The sequence below is a fragment of the Cnephaeus nilssonii genome (genome assembly GCF_951640355.1).
Source record: "Cnephaeus nilssonii genome assembly, chromosome: 11".
Lineage (NCBI taxonomy): Eukaryota > Metazoa > Chordata > Mammalia > Chiroptera > Vespertilionidae > Cnephaeus > Cnephaeus nilssonii.
In genome coordinates, this window is record NC_137082.1 from 29,816,919 (window position 1) to 29,843,662 (window position 26,744).

Genomic DNA, 26,744 nt, shown 5'->3' on the forward strand with positions numbered 1-26,744 from the left:
ATGAGCTATATATACAAAAGAAAAATATTTGTAAGTATAATTAGAAAATTTTTAAATTACAGATTTAAGTGGGCATAAAAACATACTTTTTATCTTACAGGTTATATTAAAAGAGAAAGTGAAAGAACTGAATTTACATGAAGTAAGTTGCCTTATAAGTATTTTAGTCTTTTCTTGAGCTATTTTCTAATAGAGTGGTATGCTGTGGTATGCTTAAACATCTTTATTTTCAGAGGTTGAAAAAAATTAAGTTTATTTAGCCTGGTCAGAATAGCTCAGTTGGTTGAGCGTTGCCCTGTGCACCAAAATGTTGCAGATTCCATTCCTGGACAGGGCACATACCCAGGTTGTGAGTTCCATCCCTGGTCAGGGCATTTACAAAAGGCAGCCAATCGATGTTTCTCTCTCACATTGATGTTTCTCTGTCTCTCACTCTCTCCTGTCCTCTCTCTAAGCATGTCCCCAGGTGAGGATTTTTTTTTTAATTAGGTTTATTTTGTCCTAGCCAGTTTGGCTCAGTGAATAGAGCATCGGCCCTTGGACTGAAGGGTCTTGGGTTCAATTCCGGCCAAGGGCATGTACCTCAGTTGCAGGCTCAATCCCCCGTCCAGGTTGGGGCCCAGGGTGCATGCAGGAGGCAATCAATTGATATCAGTCTCTCTCATATCCATGTTTCTCTCTCTCTGTTTCCCTCCTCCCTTCCACTCTCTCTAAAAATCAGTGGAAAGCCCTAGCCAGTTTTGCTCAGTGGCTAGAGCGTCAGACTGCAGACCAAAGGGTCTCGGGTTCGATTCTGATCAAGGGCACACACTTTGATTGCAGGCTCCTCCTGGGCCTTGGCCCTGGTCGGGGTTATGCAGGAGGCAGCCAATCGATGTGTTTCTCTCACATCAATGTTTCTCTCTGTCTTCCCCTCTCTCTTCCACTCTCTCTTAAAGTCAATGGAAAAATATCCTCGGGTGAGGATAAAAAATAAATAAATAAAAATAAAAATCAATGGAAAAATATCCTCATTGAGGATTAACTAACAAAATAAAATTTGACTTATTTTGGTCAGTTTAATAGAATATTTGAGGATGAGGTCATAAAAGTCAATTGTGTGAAGACTAAGAGAATAACGTAACTCATATTTTTAATAGGGATGGTGCCCATGTAAGATTGCATAGCAGCAGGGATGCTGCTTTCTGTCAGTGCACTATGAATAGGAGATAGATATGTTGGTTTTTCTACTCAAGGTGAATTTACAGTAATTTCACTCTTGAAAATGTTCCCAGTAGTTCCTTCTTACCAATGTCACAAAAAGGCAGTGATGATTTTTGGAGGTGGGAGTTTGAGGAGATGCGGCAGAGGGTGGAATAGGGAAGAACACACAGGGAGAGGCATATCCTTGGGATTATCTCGAGTTGAGGTTTCACGGTGGTTGGTCCATAGGTGTTCCCTATGTGGTTATGCTTTGTAACTTAAATACAAAAGTGTGTGCGTGTGCCCTGATGTATACCTTAAGACACACAGTCATAGTCTGTAAGAATTCTAATTTTATTCCTTGTGTTGCCTCTAATTACAAATGCTCAGAATTTTTATTTTTAATTTTAGGGCCTTTTCTCTTTCTCTCTGAGTTTTTGAGTTGGTGTTTACAACAAGGACTTGGAAAGTTGCACGTGTAATATCTGTTTTCTTAGATTAACTGTGGTGAAGCTACATTGCCCATCTCTTCTTTAAAGACAGATTGTAAAATTATTTGAATAATAATAAAAATTATTTCTATTATTGAACACTTTGAAATTCTTTGCTCTTTCTGCATTTTTTTTTATCAGAATTGATATGTTACAGCATTTTAGGCCTAACCTTGAATTAAACTCAAACATCACTTACTGTTTGATTTTTAAAATTTCCCAAAAGTTAACTTTGGCACATGGCCAAAATTAACATGCAGTAATAGAGGGTGATCCCGTTTCTATTTAGGGTCTCTTTGATGGCCACAAATTAAAAGATTAAATCCTGACATACATTAGCAATATTGAATAACCAGGTTTGTCAGGAATAGAAGTCTTTCTTATTGGTCTGACCTATCGGTTTAGAGTCTTTATCCTAAGTGCATTGTGTTGCAGTATTGTCTATCAGAGTTAGTATCCCAGCTGTACCCACCAATTTCAATTCTGCTGGGTCTGACCAAGCTACTGAGCTACCCTTCCCCTGCTATTTAAAACTATAGCTTGGAAAACCTAACCTTGCTCTACAGCTTGTGTTTAGAGGCATTATGCGTTTTTCACAATTCATTTGGTTCTTTCCAGCTGCATTTTTTGGTAATGAAACTATTTTTTGTCAAACTTTTTTTTGTGTGTAGCCTAATTATACAGTGATTTCAGTATGAATACTGTTATTGAATAATTACAATAGTGAAAAATCAGAGACAAGCTAAGTGTCCATCAGTAGCATAATGAATAAATAAAACATGATACGCTGGAAGATCACCCACTAAGAGAGGGAGAGACCAGTTGAGGGCGACCAGGCCTGCAGGGGAGGACAGTTAGGGGCGACCAGGCCTGCAGGGGAGGGCAGTTAGGGGTGACCAGGCCGGCAGGGGAGCAGTTAGGGGCAATCGGGCCAGCAGTTAGGTGTCGATTAGGCTGGCAGGGGAGTGGTTAGGGGGTGATCAGGCTGGCAGGCAGAAGCGGTTAGGGACAAACCAGAAAAGAAACCTGATACTGTGACTCATACAATGACGTACTATAAAGCAGGCAAAATTAAGGAACAAGTTCTATCTAGAAGTACAGCAATCAACCTGGAAAAATCTATAATGAGATCTTGATAAAAGCAAGTTGCAAAATGATATAAATGTTTATATCATATATGTAAAATAAAATAAACACTAGGTTGTCCATGGGTTTGTATGCATACTGCAAATTGCAAAGTGTTTTACTGTTTGAGAAGGACATGTAATGATCACACAGAGGAGGAGAAAAGAAGAAAAAGATTAGGGAAATTGATCAAATGGATGTCAGTTTTATATGCAATGTTCTTGATTTTAAGGAAGGAAAATAAGTTAACATTAAATTTTAAAAATAATTTTTAAATTATTGAATACATAAAACATGTCAGACACTGTACTAAATCATAGAGACACAAAGAAGCATAACATATGTACTATTTTCTGCTCTCAAGAAGTCTCACAGATGAGTGTGTAAATGAGAAAGTCATGGAATGTGCAGAGGGTGCTATTACCTGGTGTATACACTGAGAGGTCCATGATTTTTCTGGCTTTTGCTCCCATAAGGGAGCTTTCTTGGGACCTTTCAGACTCAGATGCCCAGGCACCACCCCACTCCACCCTAGCCCCCACAGTGTCCTAGACAGTTAGCTTTATGTTTGTGACTATATCATTTTTTGTTTATGTTTTTCCTACCAGTCTAGGAGTCAGGCAACACTTATAAGTGAAGCTAAAGGGTGATATATACATATTCAAGCATCTATCTATACTAATAAAAGGGTAATATGCTAATTAGACCAGATGTCTTCCAGACATCCTTCCAGACAAAGCCATTGCAGCTGCGAGGGCCGAGGGCAGGTGGCTGCAGCGGCGGGGTGATGGGGGCGGTGCCATCCCCTGATTGGCCCGCCTCCCGCAGAGAGAGGCCAGACTGAAGCTTAGGCCCTCTCCTAAGCTGTCAGTAGGACATCCCCTGAGGGCTCCCGGGCTGTGAAAGGGGGCAGGCCAGGCTGAGGGACCCCTCCAATGCATGAATTTTTGTGCACAGGGCCTCTAGTATATATTATACTAGAGGCCCGGTGCACGAAATTCGTGCACAGGGGGCAGCGGGGAGTGTGTCCCTCAGCCTGGCCTGCACCCTCTCCAATCTGGGACCCCTCATGGGATAACCAGCAGTTGGACATCCCTCTCACAATTCAGAACTGCTGGCTCCTAACCGCTCACCTGCCTGCCTGATTGCCCCTAACTGCTTCTGCCTACCAGCCTGATTGTCCCTAACTGCTCCCCTGCTGGCTTGATTGCCCCTAACTACCTCTGCCTCGGCCCACACCTGGTACCCAGGATTCCCTCCTCCAGCTGACCACAGGCACCCAGGATCCGGGCTTCCCTCCCTCTGGTCAGCCATAGGCGCCCAGGCTGGCTGCAGCCTTAGGGGATGGTGGACAGGGGGCTTCGTCTGTGCTGCAGCTGCAAGTGCTGGCGCCCAGGACTGCAGGGTGGGCGGCTTCTTTGTCTCCCAGGCCACAGCCAGCCACAGGTGCTGGTGCCCGGGACTGCAGGGTGGGCGGATTCTCCATCTACCATGCTGTAACCAGCTGCTGGTGCTGGCACCTGGACCGCTGGGTGGGCGGCTTCTCTGTCTCCCAGGCCACAGCCAGCCACAGGTACTGGTGCCCAGGACCGCAGGGTGGGCGGCTTCTCCATCTCCCAGGCTGCAGCCAGCCTCAGGTACTGGGGCCCGGTTTCTCCATCTCCCCCAGGACGTGGGGCAGGTGGACATGGGGTGGGCGGCTTCTCCAGCTGGCTGTAGCCTGGGATCACGGGGCAGGCAGCTTCTTCGTCTCCCAGATCGCATCCACCCTCAGGTACTGGCACCCGGTTTCTTGTCTCCCCCAGGACGTGGGGAGGGCGGCTTCTCCAGCTGGCTGCGGCTTGGGATCACCAGGCAGGCGGCTTCTTCATCTTCCAGGTTGCAGCCAGCCTCAGGCACTGAGGCCCGGTTTCTCATTCTCCCCCAGGAGGTGGGGCAGGCGGACCTGAGGTTTCTGCTGCTGGCTGCAGCCTGGGATCACAGGGCAGGCGGCTTCTTCATCTCCCGGGCTGCAGCCAGCCTCAGGCACTGGCACCTGGTTTCTTGTCTCCCCCAGGACGTGGGGTGAACCACTTCTCCAGCTGGCTGAGGCCTGAGATCACGGGCAGGCCGCTTCTTGGTCTCCGTGGCTGCAGCCAGCCTCAGGTGCTGGGGCCCGGTTTCTCCGTCTCCCCAGGACATGGGGCGGGCAGACCTGAGGCTTCTGAGGCTGGCTGCAGCCTGGGATCATGGGACGGGCAGCTTCTTCGTCTCCCGGCCGCACCCAGCCTCAGGCGCAAGGCCCGGTTTCTCCGTCTTCCCAGGACGTGGGGCAGGTGGATGTGAGGCAGGCGGACCTAAGGCTTCTGAGGCTGGCTGAGGCCTGGGATCATGGGGCAGGTGGCTTCTTGGTCTCCGTGGCTGCAGCCAGCCTCAGGCGCTGGGGCCCGGTTTCTCCGTCTCCCCAGGATGTTGGGCAGGCGGACCTGAGGCTTCTGAGGCTGGCTGTAGCCTGGGATCATGGGGCAGGCGGCTTCTTGGTCTCTGTGGCTGCAGCCAGCCTCAGGAGCTGGCGCCTGACTTCTCCGACTCCCAGAGACCGGAGAGGCTGAGGGGCTGCCACCATGTTTTCAGTTTAATTGCATACTCACTCAGATTGGATGGTGGGCGTGGCTGGGGCGTGGCTGGTGGGCGTGGCTTTGAGTGTAGCGGAGTGGTGATTTGCATATTACTCTATTATATTATAGGATAATAAAGAGGTAATATGCAAATTGATCATCACTCCAACACACAAGATGGCCAACCCATGTGGTCAAAGATGGCCACCACAAGATAGCTGGCAGGGGAGAGCAGTTGTGGGCAATCAGGCCAGCAGGGGACAGCAGTTGGGGGCAACTAGGTCTGCAGGGGAGGGCAGTTGGGAGGAACCAGGCCTGCAGGGGAGGGCAGTTGGGGGCAATCGGGCCAGCAGGGGAGGACAGTTAGGGGAGACCAGGCTGGCAAGGGAGGGAAGTTAGGGATGACCAGCCAGCAGAGGAGGGCAGTTGGGGGCGACCAGGCCTGCAGGGGAGCAATTAGGGGCAATCGGGCCAGCAGGGGAGCAGTTAGGCATCGATCAGGCTGGCAGGGGAGTGGTTAGGGGCAATCAGGCAGGCAGGCAGGTGAGCAGTTGGGAGCCAGCAGTCCTGGATTATGAGAGGGATGTCCCAGATTGGAGAGGGTGCAGGCTTGGCTGAGGGATACCCCCCCCATGCACGAATTTCATGCACCAGGCCTGTAGTCTACACTAATAAAAGAGTAACATGCTAATTGACCATACCTTCATGACGCCCACCAGCCAATCAGGAGTGAGTATGCAAATTAACCCAACAAAGATGGTGGGTTAATTTGCATATACAGGTGCCAAGCAGCCAGGAGAGTCAACTTTGACAGACAAAAAGAGAAACAGGTGATTGAGTCCATGAAAGATTGCAAGCAGGTGGGGCTGAGCTGCAGTTCACATTGGGAAGCCAGGCCATCAGCCCAAATTTCGCTGCTCCCCAGGGAGGCTACCCTTGGGCACTCACCCCACTTCTCTGAGCCTCATTTGGCACCCCCAGCGAGGCCGTGGAAGCTCCGCCCTAGGGACACACTTCTCCATAGCTGGGTGCGGCAGACCAGGAGATGCAAGGGGCAGCGGTGGAAGACGGGGGCAGATGCTCAGCTGACCAGGATGAGTGGGACCAGGATGAGCAGGAGCGCCTCTTCCCCGGCCCCTGCCACTTCGTGCACTACTACATCCCTTGGGGGAATGTTGGATGCCGGTTTCAGCCCGATCCCCACAGGCCACACCGAGGGACCCCACCAGTGCACAAATTTGTACTCCAGGCCTCTAGTGATAATACATTGTCCTTCTATAAAGAAAAATATCCTCTCTTAAAACTCATAGTTTACCCTTTTTTTCTTCCTCCACCTTTTAACAGAAATATAGATATAGAGGAACACATTTCTAAAAAAATCATGTTTCTAGTTCTCACCATGCAAGTGAGATAATAAATGGCATCTAATGGATCTTGGGGTCAAGAGAAACAGGTGCCATGGAAGCTGTGACACACTGGGACATGCAGGTCCTGTGTAGAGGGGTTGCTAGCACTCAATTCTAGCTAATTGTTGCCATGGGGAAGATAGTTGTTGTCAGATCTGGGGCTTTTCAGGTAAAGCCTGAGAGTCTTGGCATTAGTCTATCATCTACTTGCCATTTGCATTTATTCTTTAATTTGTTCACCACAATGTCCTCGGCTCTGGTTATGATGAGTGGTTGTTTTCTCCATTAAATTTATTTTGCATCTTTGTCAAAAATCAGATGGCCATATTTCTGTGAGTCTGTTTCTGGATTCTCTAGTCTGTTCCATTGATTTATTTCTATCTCTCTAGCCTTAATTACTGTAGCTTTATAGTAAGTCTTAAAATCAAGTAGTATAATTCCTTCAACTTTATTCTTCTTTTCCAGTACTGTTTTAGCTAGTCTAGTTCCTTTGCTCTTCCAAGTAAATTTTAGCATCAGCTTGCCTATATCTTAAAAAAAAAAAAAAAAAAAAAAAAAATCCTGCTGGGATTTTGGTTAGTATTGCATTAAATCTATAAATCATTTGGGGAGAAATTGGCATCTTTAACTGTGTCAAGTCTTCTAATTTATAAACATATGTCTTCTCATTTCTTTTTTTTTAATCTTTATTGTTGAAAGTATTATAGATATTCCCTTTTTTCCCTTATTGTCCTCTTCTAACCCACACCTGCCCCCCACCCCAAGCCTTCACCCTTCATCTGTGCACATGGGTTATGCATCTATACATACAAGTTCTTTGGTTGATCTCTTCCCACCCAACCACCTCCTCCTTCCCTCTGAGATTTGATAGTCTGTTCCATGCTTCTATGTCTCTGAATCTATTTTGTTCAGCAGTTTATTTTGTTCGCTAGATTCCATATATGAGTGAGAGCATGTGATACTTGTCTTTCTCTGACTGGCTTATTTCACTTAGCATAATACTCTCCAGGCTCCTCCATGCTCTCTCAAAAGGTAAGAGACTCTTCTTTTTTTCTGCTGCATAATATTTCATGGTATAAATGTACCACAGCTTTTTTATATGGAGTTCCATTATTAGGTTCAGACACATTTAGGATTTTTATGTCTTCTTGGCAATTGACTCTTTATCAAAATGTAATATCCCTTCCCCTGGCCAGTGTGGCTCACTTGGTTGGAGCGTTGTCCCATGCACCAAAGGGTCTTGGGTTCGATTCCCAGTCAGGATACATAACCAGATTGTGGGTCTGATCCCCAGTCAGGGCCAATGTGGGAGGCAACCGATCAATGTTTCTCTCTCACATTGATGGTTTTTTCTCTCTTTCCTTCTCCCTTCCTCTCTCTAGAATCAATGAAAAACATACCCTTGGGTGAGGATTTTTTTTTAAGTAATATCCCTCTTTATCCTTGGTAATTTGTTTTGAAATATGTGTCTGTTAATATAGCCATTCTAGCTTTTTTTGATTGTTTACATGGCATGTCTTTTTTCCATCCTTTTATTATTTTCAGTCTACCTATCCTATAAAATAAAACCCTAATATGCAAATTGACCAACCAGCAGAACGACCAGTCACAATGACACACAGTGACCACCAGGGGGGCAGATGCTCAATGCAGGAGCTGCCCCCTGGTGGTCAGTGCGCTTCCACGGGGGAGTGCTGCTCAGCCAGAAGCCAGGCTCAGCCAGAGCCTCTCCTGCCTTCGCTGCAGGCAGGCAGTAAGGAGCAGGCCTAAGCTGGCAGGGGGACATACCCCGAGGGGTCCTGGACTGTAAGAGGGTGCAGGCCAGGCTGAGGGATTCCCCCTGCCCCCGTCCAGTGCACTAATTTCGTGCACTGGGGCTCTAATATAATTATATTTTATCTGAGTTCTTATATGCAGCACATAGTTGAGAAATGTTTTTTGATCCACTCTGAAAATCTGTCTTTTAATCGGTGTGTTTAGAGCATTTACATTCAGTGCAATTGTTGGTATGTTTGGAATTAGATCTACCATTTTATTATTTGTCTTCCACTTTCCCCTCTCTTTATTTCTTTACTAGAGGCCTGGTGCACGAAATTCGTGCACAAAGGGGGGTTGTCCCTCAGCCCAGCCTGTACCCTCTCCAATCTGGGACCCCTCGAGGGATGTCCGACTGCCCGTTTAGGCCCATCCTGGTTGGATCGGGCCTAAACGGGCAGTTGGACATCCCTTTCACAATCCAGGACTGCTGGCTCCCAACTGCTTGCCTGCCTGCCTTCCTGATTGCCCCTAACCGCTTCTGCCTGCCAGCCTGATCACCCCCTAACCACTCTGCTGCCAGCCTGTTTGCCCCCAACTTCCCTCCTCTGCCGGCCTGGTTACCCCTAACTGCCCTCTCCTGCAGGGTTGATCACCTCCAACTGCCCTCCCTTGCAGGCCTGGTCCTTCTCAACTGCCCTCCCTTGCAGGCCTGGTCCCTCCCAACTGCCCTCTCCTGCTGGCCATCTTGTGGTAGCCATCTTGTGTCCACATGGGGGCAGGATCTTTGACCACATGGGGGCAGCTATATTGTGTGTTGCAGTGATGATCAATCTGCATAGTACTCTTTTATTAGATAGGATAGAGGCCTGGTACAGGGGTGGAGGCCAGCTGGTTTGCCCTGAAGGGCGTCCCGGATCAGGTGGGGGTTCCCTTGGGGTTTGGGGCGGCCTGAGCGAGGGGCCTGTGGTGGTTTGCAGGCGGGCCATGCCCCCTGGCAACGCAAGCAGAGGCCCTGGTATCTGGAATTTATTTTCCTTCTACAATTGAAACTTTGTAGCCTTGAGCAGAGCCAAGCCTGGGGCTCCCTCTGAGGCCGGTAGCCATTTGTGTTGGGGTTATAATTGAAACTTTGTTGCCTTAAGTGGGTGGGCCCGGCCAGGGTGTGCAGAAAGCTTTGCTTCCCCTGTTGCCGGCGGCAACCCTGGCCTGCTCTCTCAAGCTCCATTCTGCCGCCATTTGTTTGAATTTGTTTACCTTATATAATTGAAACTTTGTAGCTTGAGTGGAGGCTTAGGCCTGGCCATGGCAGGCGGAAAGCTTGGCTTCCTCTGTTACCTAGGAAACCTTGCTCTCTGTGGCTGTAGCCATCTTGGTTTGGGTTAATTTGCATACTCGCTCTGATTGGATGGTGGGCGTGGCTTGTAGGTGTGTCGGAGGTATGGTCAATTTGCATATTTGTCTATTATTAGATAGGCTTTTCATTTTCCTGCCTTCTTTTCAGTTATTTGAACATTTTTAGTATTCTACTTTATCTGTTGTGATTTGGACTATTTTTTGTATAATTTTTTTAGTGATTGCTTAGAGATTACAAAAAGAATCAATATTTTCACACTTCAATTGAAATGTAGAAATCTTATGTAACATAAAAAAACAATCCTTTTATGTTTTCCCCTTTTTGTAATAGCTGTCAAAGCACATTGATATACATTGAAAATCCCATCAGACATTGTTATATATTTTTACTTTTAACCATTAGATATATTTTAGAGAACTTAGGACAGGAAGAATTTAGTCTATTATATTTATCTAGATAATTATCATTTCCGTTGCTCTTCATTCCCAGTGTTCCAAGTTTACTTCTTTTGTCATATTTCTTCTATCCAATGACCTTCCTTTAACAATTCTCATAGAGCAGATCTGCTGGCTATGAATTCTATTAGTTTGCCTTCATCTGAGAATATCTTTATTTTACCTTCATTCCTGAAGGTTGTTTTTGTTGGATATAGAACTCTGGGTTGACAGTTCTTTTCTCTCATCACTTATAAAATGTTGTGCCATGTTCTTCTGTTTTTTATGGTTTTCTGATAAAACCCACAGGGAAAAAATATTTGCAAATCTTATGTCTGATAAGAGTCTAGTATTCAGAATATATAATAACTCTTACAGCTCAGAAATAAAATAGCCTACAAAATAAAATATCTGCAAATAATTATCCCAATCTTGTATCCTAAAGGGGTCTTTTGCAAAACAAAAGTTTTAATTTGATGAAGTCCAATTTGTCAGTTTTTTTCCCTTTGATTGCCTATGTTTTAGGGGTCATATCCTGCCTGCTCCTGTGCCTATGGATGTCCAGTTGCTCCGACACCATATTGGAAAGTAAAGTTTATTTGCAAAATGTGATCTTTAAAGTTGTAAAATTAGGCCCAGGCCAGTGTGGCTCAATTGATTGAGCATTATCACATACACCAAAAGGTCATCATTTTGATTCCCAGTCAGGGCACATGCCCAGTCAGAGTGCATACAGGAGGCAACTGGATTCTCTCTCACTTAGATGCTTCTTTCTCTCCCTCCCTCCCTCTTACTTCTCTCTCTAAAACTCAATTAAAATATATATTTTTTAAAGTTGTAAAATTAGTTTGACCCTTCAGGGAGCTTCTAAGATGTCAGATTCAAGCCTTTTCTCTTTGTGATTGTCCTTGACTTTTGTTCCCTTTAGCAGTTAACGTGTCAGAATTTATCTTGTGGGGGTTTTTTCAGGTGACTGTGGTTTTAGAATTAGGGATCCTGGAAAAATAAGCAAATAAAAATGAGTGACTTGTCAACTTCTTGTCCTCTGGTAGGATGAGTGCTGGATCAGAGCCAGCAGAGTCCTGACCGTGTTTCAGAAGGCTATGCCAAGAGGAAGCTGGGTGTTTAAGGCCATAGGGCCTGTTCACACGCTAGGAGATGGGAACATCATTCCGCCTTTACGGGTGGGAAGCTGAGGTCCCAAAAGGTCACTTCAAAGCTAGAGCAGCTAGTGTCTCTCTTTACCAACGGCGTGTTCTCAAACTTCCTCCAGAATAAAATGGGCTTGAAAATAGTGCTCCCAATCCAGCACTGGGATAAAAGCCACTGATATTGGCAGACGGCCGTGCTGCCTCCTCAGTCTGATCCCACCATCTGAGCTGGTAACAGCCCTCTGAAGGAGGTGGGGCAGGTAGTGTCCTCACGTTACGTAGATGAAGGAACAGAGCTTGAGAGGCATCAGAATGGCAGGGATCACGCAGCGAGTGGGTGTCCAAGCCAAGGCCAGCGGTCTGCCCTGCCTTCCTCCCTGCTCTCCTGCTGTCTTGGCAGGAATGCCAAGTCTGACAAGATAGTTAGTTATTCTTTCTCTTTTTCCTGAAGATCCTGTCTGCTATATACACAAGGCCCTGAGGGAAGAGTGTGGGAAGGCCAGCATTCATGGCACTGGCCATGGGCACCAAGAGCCACATGTCCTGTCACATAACCTAAGAAGATTGGGTTACATGTCGTAGGTTATAAACAAGTGAAGGAGAGGCCATGTCATCAGTCTGGGCAGAAATGTTAATAGTTGAACCAGGATCCCTGGAGATGGACAGGGAAGCAAGAGGGAAGGAATACAGCACATCAGTGCAGGAGACCTGGGACCCAGCCCAGCCACACTCACCAACTGCATGGCCTCAGGAAGCATGGTGATTGCTCTGAGCTCCTGTTCCATCTGTAAAACGGGTAAAAGTGACGATAGCTGGTGTCCCTGCGCACTGGTAAGTGCTCGAGAAGTGGTGGCTGAACCCCAGCCTCTGGGTGTGAAGGAAAAGCCTGTTCAAAGCGGCGGAGCCTGGCCCCCTGTCAGCAGTCCTGGCCCCATCTGCACATTTTCTCAAGTTTAATTCAGAGACTCTTGAATAATTTTTTAAAATATGTTTTTATTGATTTCAGAGAGAGGAAGGGAGAGGGAGAAAGAGGTAGAAACATCAATGATGAGACTTATCTATCAGCTGCCGCCTGCACTCCCCCTACTGGAAATTGAGCCTGCAACCCAGGCATATGCCCTGATCAGGAATCAAACACTGAGCCACACCAGCCGGGCTTGGATAACGTTTTAATGACAAAGACAGATACTGACAGAAGGACAGAGCCAGAGTGAGGGCATGTTACCAGAGAAAGGAGAGCCCCGGGGCATGAGCGGTCCCTGTCAGAAGCTCTGCTGCTGAGCAGGCAGAGCACCCTGCAGAGTCAGCCCCTGGGCACACCACAGGCAAATTCCATCATGTCCAGCCTCGCTAGTGAGGACTAACCTAAGTCAGACCCTTCTGACGCACTAAAGCAAACTGCCTTTTGCTGTCTTTCTTCTCCCACCTGCCCTTCATCTTTGAAGACATGTGACAGGAAGAGCAGGAGGTTCTTCTTCAGAAGACCTTGCCCAGTCGAGCCTCTTTCTTTCACTTAAACTGTGGGACATTACAGACCCTTTCAAACGACTGGACCTCGCAGGCCTGCACTTGACTTTGTGACCTGGGAGAGTGCTTAGCAGACACTTTTCCTCATCTGTGAATTTATCTTTCAGCTCTGTGCAGTGTGTCTAGAAGACTTCAAGCCTCGAGATGAGTTGGGGATTTGTCCGTGTAAGCATGCCTTCCACAGAAAGTAAGTATTGGTATGAAACTATTTAAGGGAACCTGAGTTTGAGACACATCATCCAACTTACTTGTGGGCTTGGATCAGTGCCAGACAAGCTTGAAGGCTTCATGATTGGTCTACAGTGCAGAAAGCACCCTACAGGGTGGGGTGTGTGTACATGGCACTAGGAGGAATTGGGGTCGTGGGACATGAGCACCGTGGCAGGACTTTGGGCAGAATGCCAGACAAACCCACACCTCCTGGGAGCCCAGGCTATAACACCACTACTTAATGGAACGTTCCAATGAGAGCTCCCACTCCAAAAAACTTACGTTAATCAAAACCGTCGTTACTTTAAATCTAGATAGATGAGTCTGAACGTAAATGGCAGTGTGGGGCTCTCTCCTCCCTCTTCTTGCAAACATATTCATACTCCCTCTTCTCTTGCAATTTTATACATTTTGCATGTCTATTAGAAAATTTTATTTCTCCTACTTTGCACCACCCTCACTGTACTTCCTTAAGAAACCATGATGACTGAGGGAGTAGCATGCTCCTCCAGAGGGTAAAGTGGGTTCTCATTGAGGGTGGAGCTCATTAGGACCTGGCTGTCCTGGGCGACAGATGTGTTCAACATGCAAAATGTGTGGGTGGGTGGGTGGGTGGGTGGGTGGGCTGATGTACCGTGAGCATGGCACTGATGTCTTCCCTCCTGTGGTGTCTCATTCTGCAGGTGCCTTATTAAGTGGCTGGAGGTTCGGAAAGTGTGTCCACTGTGCAACATGCCAGTTCTGCAGCTGGCCCAGTTGCACAGTAAGCAGGACCGTGGACCCCCACAGGGGCCCCTGCCAGGGGCAGAGAACATTGTATAGCTCACCACAGGATCAAACTGTTGCAGGATTCCACATCCACATAGAGGCAGGAGGAACACAAGTGTTCTCTGTGTTGGCTGTTCTACCTGGGGTACCAGCTGCCACTTCCTTTGCCTCATGAATAACTCTTGGGCCAACTAAGCTAAGAACTCAGACTTCTGGGTTATGTGACAACCAAAGCACGCTGACAGTATCTTATGTCAAGAGAAAAGTTAAATGAGCCTGCAGGTTTGGTTCAAGAAACTTCATGAGAGTCTCTTGCCAACTCAATTACATGCTGTCTCCCAGACACTTATCTCCATGTAAGGTGACTTTTGTCAAGCAGAAGGGAAGATAAACACAAGTGCTAGAGAAAGGAACCGAGGGCAGGTCTTTAAAGCCACCAACGCCCCTGCCCTGTGGACAGATGAGCTTCTATGCAGACTGTGCACGCCTTAGCAGCAGCAAACCTTCCCGGCAGCCCCTGAGCCAAGTAAAACCAGCGGTTACCTCAGCCGAAGCACGACCGGTTGCCTGGTTGGTGAGACAGTGCCAACAAAGGCTTTTCACCTTCTATTCCTTTGATAAAATAATGTTGGAACCCAAGGGCTTTGGTTACAGTGCCCCTCACTATCACTTCTCCCTCAGTTTTACAACATCTGCGTATCAAGTTACCGAAGCTAAAAACATTAGATGCGCTTGGAAAGGCCTGGTCAGCAGCCATTTCCTCTTATTCCACACCCACCTCACCAGTGAGGCACAGACAAGCTGCCCATCAGGGGCCCCAGTGGGTTTGGGCCTGGGCCTGGGCCTCTGAGCCCTTGCTGTCCATGTGCCCCAGGGAGCCTCAGAGTGCTGCCCACATTCCCCCATTCGAAGTGTGGTTCCAGCATAGCTGCTGGTCTTGGGAGGGAGCCACTGGGAGCCCTCAGACAGCGGAGAATGGCTAGTCCTCCTGGCCCTGCTGAGACAGGAGGATGCTGGCCCCCTTTCCTCTCCCCTTCTTGCTCTATCTCTTTGTACTTCAGAGAAAATGCTGGCATTGACTTTTTTAACTTAAAACATCCCAAATAAGATCCCTCTGTAATTCTTTAGCCAGGGACCCACTTGAAATTGTAAATAGTTTCAGGAAGCTCCTGCAGGGCTGTTCACTCATTGGTGTGTGCCTCAGTATTCGGACTTGCGAAAATTGCAAGTTTTTTTACAGGAGAGAAATGCATGCTATTCTTTGGCTCTTTCTGTCCAACTTTTCTAGAAGTGACTCAGAGTCCTTTAGATTCATGAATATTGTATAAATTAGCCGAGAACTTTGTAGTTCTTTTCCACAGCCCTGTTCTCCATCTCCTTCCATTCCAGGGATGGGTTCCTTGTCAGCTTGCCTCTGCTCCCTCACAGGTGTGAGGGGGGCTGTTTCTCACTGGAAATGCTGCCTGCATGGTATGGAGAGAGGATGGAGGAAGTTTTGCAATTCTGATTATGGCATTAATCCAAGAACTTTTTCTGGAATCCAGCCTCTACCATCTTAGAATGGGAAAGGGAACCTATCCCTGGCTCAGGTAGCTGTAGTCAAAGGATGAGGAAAATTCCTATTAGCCTAGCAAAGTGCTGGGCAGAATCCAGTTTGGAAAATTACAAGTCCACTTGGTCAGAAGTGGCTGTTTCCTGTGTGACCTGGTGTATGGTATGCCAACTGGACTGTTTCTTAAACAGGGCAAGGAAAGTGTGGAATATTTTTGTATGAAAGCCTTAGCCTGTTTGGCACCCATGAAAAGAACTATTTGGACTTTCACCCTGTTTCTGTGTTCTCTGTAGCACAATAGAGTTGAATGCTGCAAAGCACCCAGTTTACAGTGAAATATTGTTAGTGACCAAGTAGGCTTGCTTCTGGACTAGCCTCATTAATGACCACCAACCCACCATTTTCCCTGGAATGGCGTTGGGACAAATGTCATCTTGTCGTTATGGACTTCGAATAAGAGAAATTTTTTCCCCTCAGAGGAGGAATGCTTGTGCTCTGTACTGCAGATTTCTTCCACTCCGGTTTTGTAGGATTCTAGCCTTCCAGTTGCAGCCTTTTTCTGTCCCCATGTCAGTAACAAGGAGACAGCTTCACCATGTCCCTGTATTGATAGGGAGGCTAATTCATTTCACTGTGTCACAGCTAAAAGCAGAGGGCATTGGTATGCACTGGGCCAGAGGTGCAAAGCCAAATAGTTTAGAGGAAAGCTTGAGAAGGCTGTGCACTCTCCACTTGGCACCATGTGGGTCTGCTTTGCCCCAGGAGGTGCCACTAATACGATCTCAACACTTGTGAATGTGGGGGAGGGGGAGGCTTTTTAAAATGCAGCATTTCCACTAAGATGGGGCTGGACGTTGGAGTGCCGAGTGCCCGCTCTGCTCAGTCATCTCCCCTTTCTGGGTGTGGTGTCCTTTTGCAGCATAGCCATTGTCGCTTGGCAGTTAGCAACACAACCTGAATGCATTTGCCACCCACATTTGGATCCTCCTCCAGCACTTCCCTGTACTGCACTGGTAACTGCATGGGCTAGCAGCGGTTAGTCACAGCATTGTGTGACAAAGGTAAATTTCCATCCAGACTTTTTTTTTAAGAATGAGTCAAGGATCCCTTAATACACTTGGCTCAGGCTCACACCTCACAGTGAGGCTGCTGTCCACATCTGTCTGAGTGGGTGACCTTTTGATCATCTATAGACACGTGGGGATTCTGATCTGCTTTTGGGCCACTGGCTAATAACATGATTTTTTTTTTACTTAACACAACTTAAGCAGCTCAAAGATTGGACATTACTTGTGTGCTGTGGGTTAGTGAAATAGAATTCAGCCCAGACTTCAGCTGGTTTTAGAAATGGAACAAAACCAGCCTGACTTGGTTCTTGGTTATCTTTACTTTGACACTGTGATTTGGTTAGGCCTATTCCTGGAAGGGAGCAGGACAAGACAGATTGGAACAGGTGGCCCATGGATGAGGGCGTCTGGGCTGAGGGATACCCGGGGCCTCCCACCATTGCCATATAGCCAGTTCTTCACAAGGCTTGACAAACGAGTTTTTTCCCCAATGCCACGCCTTGTCCTAACCTCAGGCCCTTTCCAACAGCCCCACTCCAAAGTCTGTCATCTCCATGGCCTGATCCCACTGTTAAGCTATTCTTTTTTTAAAATATATTTTATTGCTTTTTTTAGAGAGAGGGAGAGTTAGAAACATCAATGAGAGATAAACATCAATCAGCTGCCTCCTGCACACCCACTACTGGGAATGTGCCCGCAACCAAGGTACATGCTCCTGACCGGAATCAAACCTGGGACCCTTCAGTCCGCAGGCTGACGCTCTATCCACTGAGCCAACCCTGTTAGGGCTAAGCTATTCTTAATGACTATAGAAATTACTGGGAGGCATCCCCAGAGCTCTGGACAGAAAGTGATCAGACGGACTTGAAGCATCTTTGTCACTCACCAGCCAGGTGCCTTTCTGCCAGTTATGCATCACCCAGGGACTGTAACGGTATCTACTGGCTCTTGCAAGGATTAGCTGTGTCCAGAGCCTGGCAGGTGACAGATGTCATGGGAGCTGATAAGGGGCAACGTTTGTCACGCAGCTTATGTGGGGCTCCCTTCCTCTTCCCCTCACCTCCATCTGCCTAGAGTTCCCGGATTTGTTGCTCACTGCTGGATACACCTTTTTAAATTTAACTCTGAATAGGTAATCCCTTTCCATGGTTCATCAGTCAGTCTTCCTTGTATCCCTGACCTCCAGCAAGCCCAGCTTCTCACCCCTTGAGCACCTAGTTTTGTTCCTTATGTAGCCTCCCAGAGGTCATTTGTGTGTATACAAGTGCACACACGTGTGTGTGGGGGGGGGAAGGGGGTGTCTCCTTTGCTCATGTGATACTAGAGTATATTCAGGAACATTCCTATTCATATAAGAACTGTACCAGAAGTCAGAATATCTGTAAAAGGTGAGGCCAGAACGGGGGGATGATCCTTTTACAATCACATTCCTTTTGAAAATGGCATTTTTATTGATTGCAGCACACTGGAATTGTTTTCTAAACAAATCAGAAACTGCAGTCCCTCCCTGACTCCTACCACAGATGTCCAGATGACAGGAGCATAACCAGTTTCCAGACTTTCTGATCTGTGACAGGACACTCAAGAGCAGCAGTGCAGGCCCAGCAATTTTGCAGCCACCTGGACAAGCTGCCCCACACCATCTTGGCCAGTTTCAAGGGAAGCCCGAGTGCAGCAGCGATGTCTGTTAACTCTCTTGCTTTCTTAGGCGAGCACCCATTTTTGAGGCAGGAGTTCAAGCAGCAGCAGCAACTGAAGGCTGAGGCACCTTTCTATCTTGTGAGGCAGATGTCTCAGAAGTTGCTAAACAAGTAGGTGGTCAATCTTAAAGTCAATCATAGATGTTCAGGTACATGGGTCAGGCTCCTTTTCCTCCCCACTCTAAAAAATGCTTCCCCGAGTTTTCTCCAAGCCCAAAACTTCTCACTCAATGACATTACCCCACCAGTAACCTATTCTTTAAAAAAACATTAAGTTCATTTTTGCCCCTAGAAAATATGGACATTAAAGCTGCTTCCTTTAGGCAGCCATGGGGCCATGGACTAGTGCCTCTTGGTCCTCACCCACCTCCCCAGTGTCCTGCCACCCAGAGTTTCCCAGGAACCTCCACCCTTCTGTCATGTGATGAATCTCTGGCCCAGGGTTAGTGTCTTTCACGTTAGCTGTTAAGAATTTGAGTTAAAGGACATGTCTAAATTAACAGTGTATAAATTTAGGTGAAATTTGCAGTTGATAACTGGAATATGCTGGGTTATGGTTTTTTAGTAGATAAGATTAATGTGCTTCCACCATTTGAGAGTATCAAGAAGAACATAGAAAGGCTTGGTCAGTTTTCCAATTGTTTAGAGCCCACTTGTTCCAAGATGCAAATCGTTTTCTCCATTTTTAGACCAAACATCAGCATCCTTTGCTTACCAATCCAGGGCTCCCTTCTGTGGCTACAGGGACAAGGAGAACACGCTGCCTGCTCTGGGCCATGTACTCAGAAGGGGAGCCCTGCCAGTGTTAAGGGATCTGTCTGTACTCTGATGTAGCTCCCTGTGCCAGCACAAGCTGGTGGGTCAGCACCTTGGGCCAGCTGCATACCGTCCCTGTCTGCTCCTTCCCTCCCAGGTTCCGACAGAAAAAGGCAGATGGGACCAGTGTTAAGAAGTCCCTCCTGGTGACACCGTCTTCCAAGATAGTGTTCCTGATCATTGTCATCTCTGATAACAGATCACTGCCAGGAAGGAAGGTAGTTTAGGCATGTAGTATAGCCCATTGGGGTTCATTCACTAGATTTTATGTAACTCCCTCAATGAAAGGTTTATGAAATGCTGAGCCTCAGGTTTCATAGACGTGTTTGTACACTAAGAATTCTGCAGCAGAATATTTTTAAACAATCGCAGTTTTTTGTAAGCTATATTTTTGTATATTTAATTGCTATTTTAAAGTTTTAATGCATTTTTTGCTAATTACTCTTGTTTAAAAAATAAAACATGCATGTAATTGACTTAAATGTAAATAAAGAGCAGATTTTGAAAACTACTTAATGTTAATCATGTACCCACTTATGGACACTCACGCCCCACTTAAGCTTGTGTAGCAAGAGTGGGAAAGAAGGTGAGTAGGGCACAGCAAAAGGTAACTGTGATGAAGGAGCTTCTGGCCTGTCCCCCACGGTGCGGAGTGAAGGTCAGAGGTGACGAGTAAAGCACTAGGCCCCAGTGAGGGAGAAAGCAGAGAAGCCAAGGCCTCACCTGCCACTGGCCTCAGCTTTCTTTGCAGATGCGGCTGGACACAGGTAGTTTCCGAAATGCAGGCACTAGTCTCAGGAGTAAAGTGTCAGAACTAGGCCATTCCTCACACCTCTCACAACACCCCAGACCTGCAAATAACTTCTATTAGGAAGAAAGAAAAAAAATCTCAAAAAAAAAAAAATCTCTTGGTCCAGAGTCACCCTGTGGTAGCTGCCATTTCTCCTCACCAACCCTCAATAGGACTTCTGCAGATCAATCAGCTTCTGCCCCATAGCTTTAGGGAAACTGTTCCCCTCAAGGCCATCTCTGGGCCTCCTCTTAATCCTCAATGCAGGTGTCTGGAGGGCTCCTCTCCCCTGTCTCCTGAGCAACAGACCCCTAGCAGCCCCCTCTGACCTCGCTTCAGTTTTCTTTGCAGCCTTTCCCTTCTCTGCCCATCAACTGTTGTTATTCTCCCTCTATCTTGGTATTCACTAAATTCCCACCTACAGTTTGCCCACCTAAATACACTATCATTCTTAGGTATGTTATCTACAACCCAAATATCCAGTTGCTATTTGGTATCAATTATAGCTCAAAACCAAGCCTCCCCAATAAGTGTATGCCCTCATAGCAACTTCCTCCCCCATATCCTATCATCACATCCCAGTACTCAACCCTCTAACCATCCATCTGTCCCCACCGGGCCATCTACTGCTGCCATTTTCATGTAGGCCTCTAGTGTGGAGTGGGGCCCTCAGGCTACCATCTGGAGGGCAGATTGCAAAGGACAACTGCTGAGATAAGATGGCAGTGGTTTAAAGTAGGGTGGTGGCAATGGTGAGTGGAGATTGAGTTTACTTGCACCTCAAGCTGGAGGGAGTGAAGAAGATGGCGGGGGCGGGGGGAGTTCAGGGGAAAGGGTGTGGATACTTCTGTGTAGGGATGGCCTTGGAGATAGACAAGTAGAATGAAGGGAAGGCAGTTACTGCCTTAGGACTGGAGCTCAGAGGAGGTGCTAGGCATAGTAGCTTGGAAGTCAGAGTCAAGGTGAGTGCTGAGGACCGCTTAGGGGAATCAGGACTGTGCCTGGAGCCGGCAATGTCAAATTGTTGTTCTCAAGCTGGCAGAGACAAAGGGGTCTGGATGGCAAAAGGAAAAGCAAGAAATGCACTGTGTTAGAACTGAGGAAAGTGAGGACATAAAATGTCTGTTAGATTTAGTAACGAGACTCGGTGGAACTATCAAGAGCCCCCTCATGGAGTGACAGTGTGAGCTAAGAACCACCCACAAAGTGAGTGGCAACTGGGCCCTCTGAGGTAGAAGGCAAATGCAAGAAAGGAGAGGGGACTCTGCCTGTGTGACCTCAGGCAGGTTTGCTTTTCTGCTGACTTGTGGAGATTACAACAGCTGCATGAAACAACCCATGTAAAGCACTGGCACAGCCTCTGAAACACAGGCGGGACCCACAACGCAGGAGGTGGGGCCTGGGTCTCCACTAGAAATGGCTCGGGCTCCCTCCCCTTCTCTACCTTCTCCACCCAAGTAAGCAGAGGCTGTTTGGGACAAAGGGGCCCGAGAAACACGACTATGGTACCAGCGGAAGAGTGGCAGCACTGTCGTTGGTGGCTGTGAGGGAAAAGTGGAGCCACCAAGTGCGTATCTGGAAGTGCCAGAGAACAGAGGACAGGATGGGGGGTGAGGGGTGAGGACTCAGGAAGTGCTACATGGGACAGCAGAGGAAGACCCAAACGCCACCCAAGAGCTACAATTTCCACCCCCTGCAGTGTCCCTCCAGCTCTGCGGCCTGCATCAGGGGGCAGCACCCACAACCCACGGGTGCCAGAACTGGAACCGTGTGCAAGTGGCCAGCATCGGAGAAATGACCATGCCCTCACAAACCATGGGCACGGGCCTCTGCTGCCCCCACGCGGCCAACACGGGAGGCCGCAGGATCCCAGTCGACCAGGGAGGAGCACCAGCCCAAGCAACTCCTCCCTCAACGACCCAGCCCCGCCCTCTGCACCCTTCCTTAGAACCTTCCCTCCCAGAACCCTCCAGGCCAGCTTCCCCAGAGCCTTGGAGTTTCTTTCTAGTTCAAAAACCACTTATACAGACCTTCACTGCCTTCAGCAGCGATGTAGGCACCAAATAAGACACAAACATAGCTCAATCTCTAAGGGGAAGGTTTTTAAAAATTATTCTGCACAGCAGAAAGAAAAGGTCCAGTCAATCTATATCAATACTCAGCTCTCAAAACCTGTCTCTCAAGCAGCCTTTTGAGCCAGCCTACCAGAGAAATCAGGACTGCGCCTGGGGGCTGCTAAGTGCCAAGACCAGGAGTGGGTGAGAAAGGTGGGAAGAACCCACCTGCTCCTCATAAGTTAAGGGACACCTCAATTCCTTGATTTCTACTAGCCTAAAAGTGTAACCAGATTCTCTCCCCAGTTCCCTGGGGAAGAAAAAAAGCAGTCCTTTTTGTCTGGTTTTAGTTTTCCAAATTATGTCTTTTGTAGTAGCTTACTTCCATCAGCCCAACACTCAAGGTAATTCTGTCCACGGGAGAAATCCTGTCTTTCCAAAGAGACCTTCCTAGGATTTATGGTGTAAAGTAACCTGTAATTGTCCTTCTAAAAGTTGCTTAATTGTCCAAGTTATAGGTATTGAACTAACCTGCCCAATTAAGATTGCAGAACCTTGAAATAAAACATTTTTCAATATGTTCACACAAAGGCTAAATGCACACAGGAGTTAATGCACAGGAGATGATCTTCAAGGCCATACTGTCAAAATTGTGATTAGATTATATAACACATAGTAGCTTTCCTTACATTTAGCAAGTTCAACAGGATCCTAAAACACAGTATGCTGAACACAGAACAGCTCTCCCCTTAAGTGGCTCATGAGTGACAATGAGTTTCAAAAATATATAGAAGGTATTACAGCCAATCCTCACTGCCATGAACATGGTCCACTTTATATATATATACTGTATATATACACAAATATACATATATATCATTCCTTACTGGTTACTCGTTTAGGCTGAATTTTTAAGGGTTTGTCTTGATGACTTAGAAAAATCCATTTGTCCTTTCTTGCTTTGATTCAGGTAATACACAATCAGAAAATTAAGTAAGTCTCTTAAAAAAAACACCAAAGTTCACAGATCCCATTGTGGAAGGTTCCAGGAACCCCCTCCCCAGGTAATGATCAGGGGATCTTCAACAGCTCAAGGAGTGCTCCAACGGCTCCAAAATAACCCTGAAGAAAAAAATACATAAAAAAGTAAGAGCAATTCTCCTTAGAATAATTTAAATTGCCATAAATATGATTACTAGTGTTAAAGCCAACACTGCCCTTAATTCCTGACACCCATTTTCTGAGCACCCATTTTGCTGAACCAAATATTTTTGATCCACGTTTGGGAATTTAAAAATACTGTTTCTGATTCACAGTTCATTAAATCCATGAATGCGAAACCGATGGGTACAAAGGGCCACTGTATTTACTGAAAAAAGATGCACCTATACATGGACCTGCACAGTTCAAACTCACATTGTTCAAGGGTCAATTGTGTTTCAAGACTTCAGAGAGCCTAAAATAATCTAAGTTCCATATGTGCAGAAATCAACACTAGAGTCAGAAGGCTGAATGCAAATAGAAAACAGAGACAAATGGACCAGCGATGCTAACCAGAGAGGAAAATTAAATCAGCAAGCAATAAAAATAACATAAAAATCAAAATTTCATAAAGGGTTCATATTATAACTGTGATATGAAGATATAAGTTAAAAATTTTTTACCAAATTACCCTAAGAAATTAATCTCCTCCCTGGCCGGGTGGCTCAGTTGGTTGGAGCATCATCCCATATACCAAAAAGATTGCAAGTTCGATCCCGGGTCAGGGCACATACAGGAAGAGATCAATCGATGTTTCTCTCACATCGATGATGCTCTTTCTCTCTCTCTCTCTTTTCCTTTCTCTCTAAAACCAGTAACAAACATATTCTTGGGCGAGGATTAAAAACATAAAAAATTAATTAATTAATCTCCAGGTTCTACCTAGGAAAAGGTTCAATAAGAGGTAGAAATTCAGGAGAAAAGTTATATTAAACATGACTTTTATTCTAATATGAAGCAAAACAAAACAAGTAAAAGTTCACAAAAAGCAAATGTAAAAGGTATAAAGAACAATAACTCAGTACTGATTTACTAATGTAACATTAGAAGTAATAAACAAGTTAGATGTCTTGAACTTTAAGCTTTTGATATGGGGAAGTTGGGCACTTTGGGTTTTAACTATGAACTTAACTTAAAAGAAAAACTTAAAGCTATTTTAAAGGAAAAGCAATCTGTAGCATTTTACATCCTACACTGATTTCTGTTGATTCATATAAACTGTTAAAAGTGCACATATAATTTTGAAAAATGTTCATGATAACACCACTATCTAAAATCCAACAATACTTGAAATCGTTCAACTGCCCCACAACCAAGGGGAGGAGAGAGCCCCTTCCATAGCTCCGGTTCTACTTTTTCCCAAAACTGAAAAAAAGGGGCATTTTCCAAGAGGATATAAGGTTGAGCAACTCAATGATTCTTTTCCATTGTGTCATTTTTAGCCTGTCTACATATTAAGTTTTTATGATATTGTGGTTCTAGTCCTGAAATGTTTTTTACTGATCTATTTTTCAGAACAGATATCTTAAATGGCATGTGAGTATATCAATACATAAAAACTGACATCAAAAAATGAAAAAAAAGCAGAACCCAGAGTAAGTGCATTTATAAAGTACAATGGGCCAGTGGATAGAGCTCAGTGGATAGAGCTCAGTGGATAGAGCATCGGCCTGCGGACTGAAGAGTCCCAGGTTCGATTCCGGTGAAGAGCACATGCCCAGGTTGTGGGCTCGATTGGAGGCAGCCAATCAACGACTCTCATTATTGATGTTTCTATCTCTCTCTCCCTTCCTCTCTGAAATCAATAAAAATATATTGTGGGGGGGGGGGGGAGTACAACGGGAAAAATATAATGATGGCTCAGAAATATGGCTGAATGTTAATTCTTCTTTCTTGCCCTAGCTGGTTTTGCTCAGTGGGTAGAGCATCAGCCTGCGAACCAAAGGGTCCCACGTTCAATTCCAGTCAAGGGGACATGCCTGGGTTGCAGGCTCGATTCCTGGTGGGGGGCATGCAGGAGGGGGCCGACCAATGATTCTCTCTCTCATCATTGATGTTTCTATCTCTCTCTCCCTCTCCCTTCGTCTCTGAAATCAATTATATATATATATATATATATATATATATATATATATATATATATATATATATATTTTTTTTAAGACTTCTTTAATATTGCTGAAGCTCACAATGAAATAAACCAAAAATCTACCTTGCATTGAATTGGATAAGAGCTTTTAAACATTATAATCAAAGTTAAACCCAATATCATATAATTACAAAAATATGTAAGTACTATTTCACCTTTACTTCAAATTCCAAGACAATGTGAACTGCATGCCCTTGTAACATATTGCAGGAAATAAGTCTGCTTACCTCGTGTTCCGAAAAAAGTGCTTTCAACTGTCCCTTGGACCAATAATCCAAAGCATATGCCAAAAGCCGCATGGCGATTGTATTAATTCTCAAGAAATTTCCAACAAATACCACCTGGTTAATATTCTGAGCACATCAAAAGAAGGCAATTAGTTTTCATCTTAATTTCAGTCTCTCATAAAAGCTACTCCAAACAGAGACCATGTGCATAGTTTTTAGAAGCAAATTGACTTCTGATTTTAAAGAAGTATTTATATTTAATCCAATTGATACAGGACTACTTAATTTAGTGCCCACACAACTCTGGACCCACTTCAAAGCATGCCAGAAAATATCACAAGAGAAAACAGATAGGAAAAACATGTGTATTAAATATGACAAACCATAACTTCTATTAAAGTTTCATACAGATAAGTAAAAAAAAAAAAAAAAAAAAAAAACAGACCCAATTCAAAGAAGGAAAATGACACAAATGGGCAAAATTATACAATAAATATAACAGAAAAGAAATTCAACCTCACTAGTGATAAAAAGAAAGTAAAAAATTTAGACCTATAAATTAGCAAAACAACTAACTGAAATTCTACCCCCAGTATCAGTCAAGTTGTAGTAAAACTTGACCCATTTATTTATTGCCAAAAATTATCTAAATTGGTACAGCCCTAGTGCAAATAAAACACCTTGGCAATACCTATCAAGATTCATAACACGGTCATAGTCTTTAGATGAAAAATCTCACTCCTGAGTAAGTCCCTTATCAAGAATAAAATTCAACCAAGGAAGAATTTCACATTTAAAATGCTTTACCACAGAGCTGTCATTGGCAAGCAACCAAATGCCAATGACTTATATAAAAAGCAATCAAGTCATACAGCCATGAAATTTATATTTATGTAAAAATTAGAAAATGGTATGTACACCAACTAAAATCTTAAATACATAAGCACAGGAAAGGGAACATGCAATAAAGAAAATAGTGTTAACATAGTCAAATGAAGAATTTTTTTTAATTAATGCTGATACAGTATCTTTTAATTAAAAATGAAAATTCTTTTGTACCTTTTAAGATTTCCTTTTTAAGCCACATGTCTATCTTATCTGTTTAAAAGAATAATTTTAAACAAAAATGTATAAATAGGGACAAGCTATAAAACTGTACCAACTGGGTCCCCAAGGGAAGGCCATTCTTGGTTCTTTCATAGCCCTGTACAATGCTGCTTGACCTGAATGCTACAAGGCAGCACTGTAAAGAAGCTGAAAGCACAAAGACAGCTCTGCTGCGGTGGAGGGGGAGCAGGGTGGGCAGTGCTTGGCCTGCTCAATCTTCTCCCAGCTTCAATGACTT

The 26,744-nt window shown here is 45.5% G+C and overlaps 2 protein-coding genes across 4 annotated transcripts in view; one reads left to right on the top strand and one right to left on the bottom strand.

The window, feature by feature from the left end:
- RNF24 (ring finger protein 24) overlaps positions 1–20,563 on the top strand; it is an 84,443-nt gene extending 63,880 nt beyond the window's left edge. The window contains exons 4-6 of the mRNA XM_079783517.1: positions 101–142; positions 13,133–13,212; positions 13,919–20,563. Of these exons, the coding sequence (XP_079639643.1) occupies positions 101–142; positions 13,133–13,212; positions 13,919–14,057 (261 nt within the window). The 3' untranslated portion in view covers positions 14,058–20,563. The remainder of the gene's footprint in view (positions 1–100; positions 143–13,132; positions 13,213–13,918) is intronic.
- Positions 20,564–20,700: 137 nt separating this feature from the next.
- PANK2 (pantothenate kinase 2) overlaps positions 20,701–26,744 on the bottom strand; it is a 38,815-nt gene continuing 32,771 nt past the window's right edge. For all 3 annotated transcript variants that reach the window (XM_079783515.1, XM_079783516.1, XM_079783514.1), the window contains 2 exons: positions 25,400–25,525; positions 20,701–23,104 (listed from right to left, as the gene is read on the bottom strand). In XM_079783515.1, coding sequence (XP_079639641.1) covers positions 23,054–23,104; positions 25,400–25,525 — 177 coding nt within the window. In that variant the 3' untranslated portion in view covers positions 20,701–23,053. The remainder of the gene's footprint in view (positions 23,105–25,399; positions 25,526–26,744) is intronic.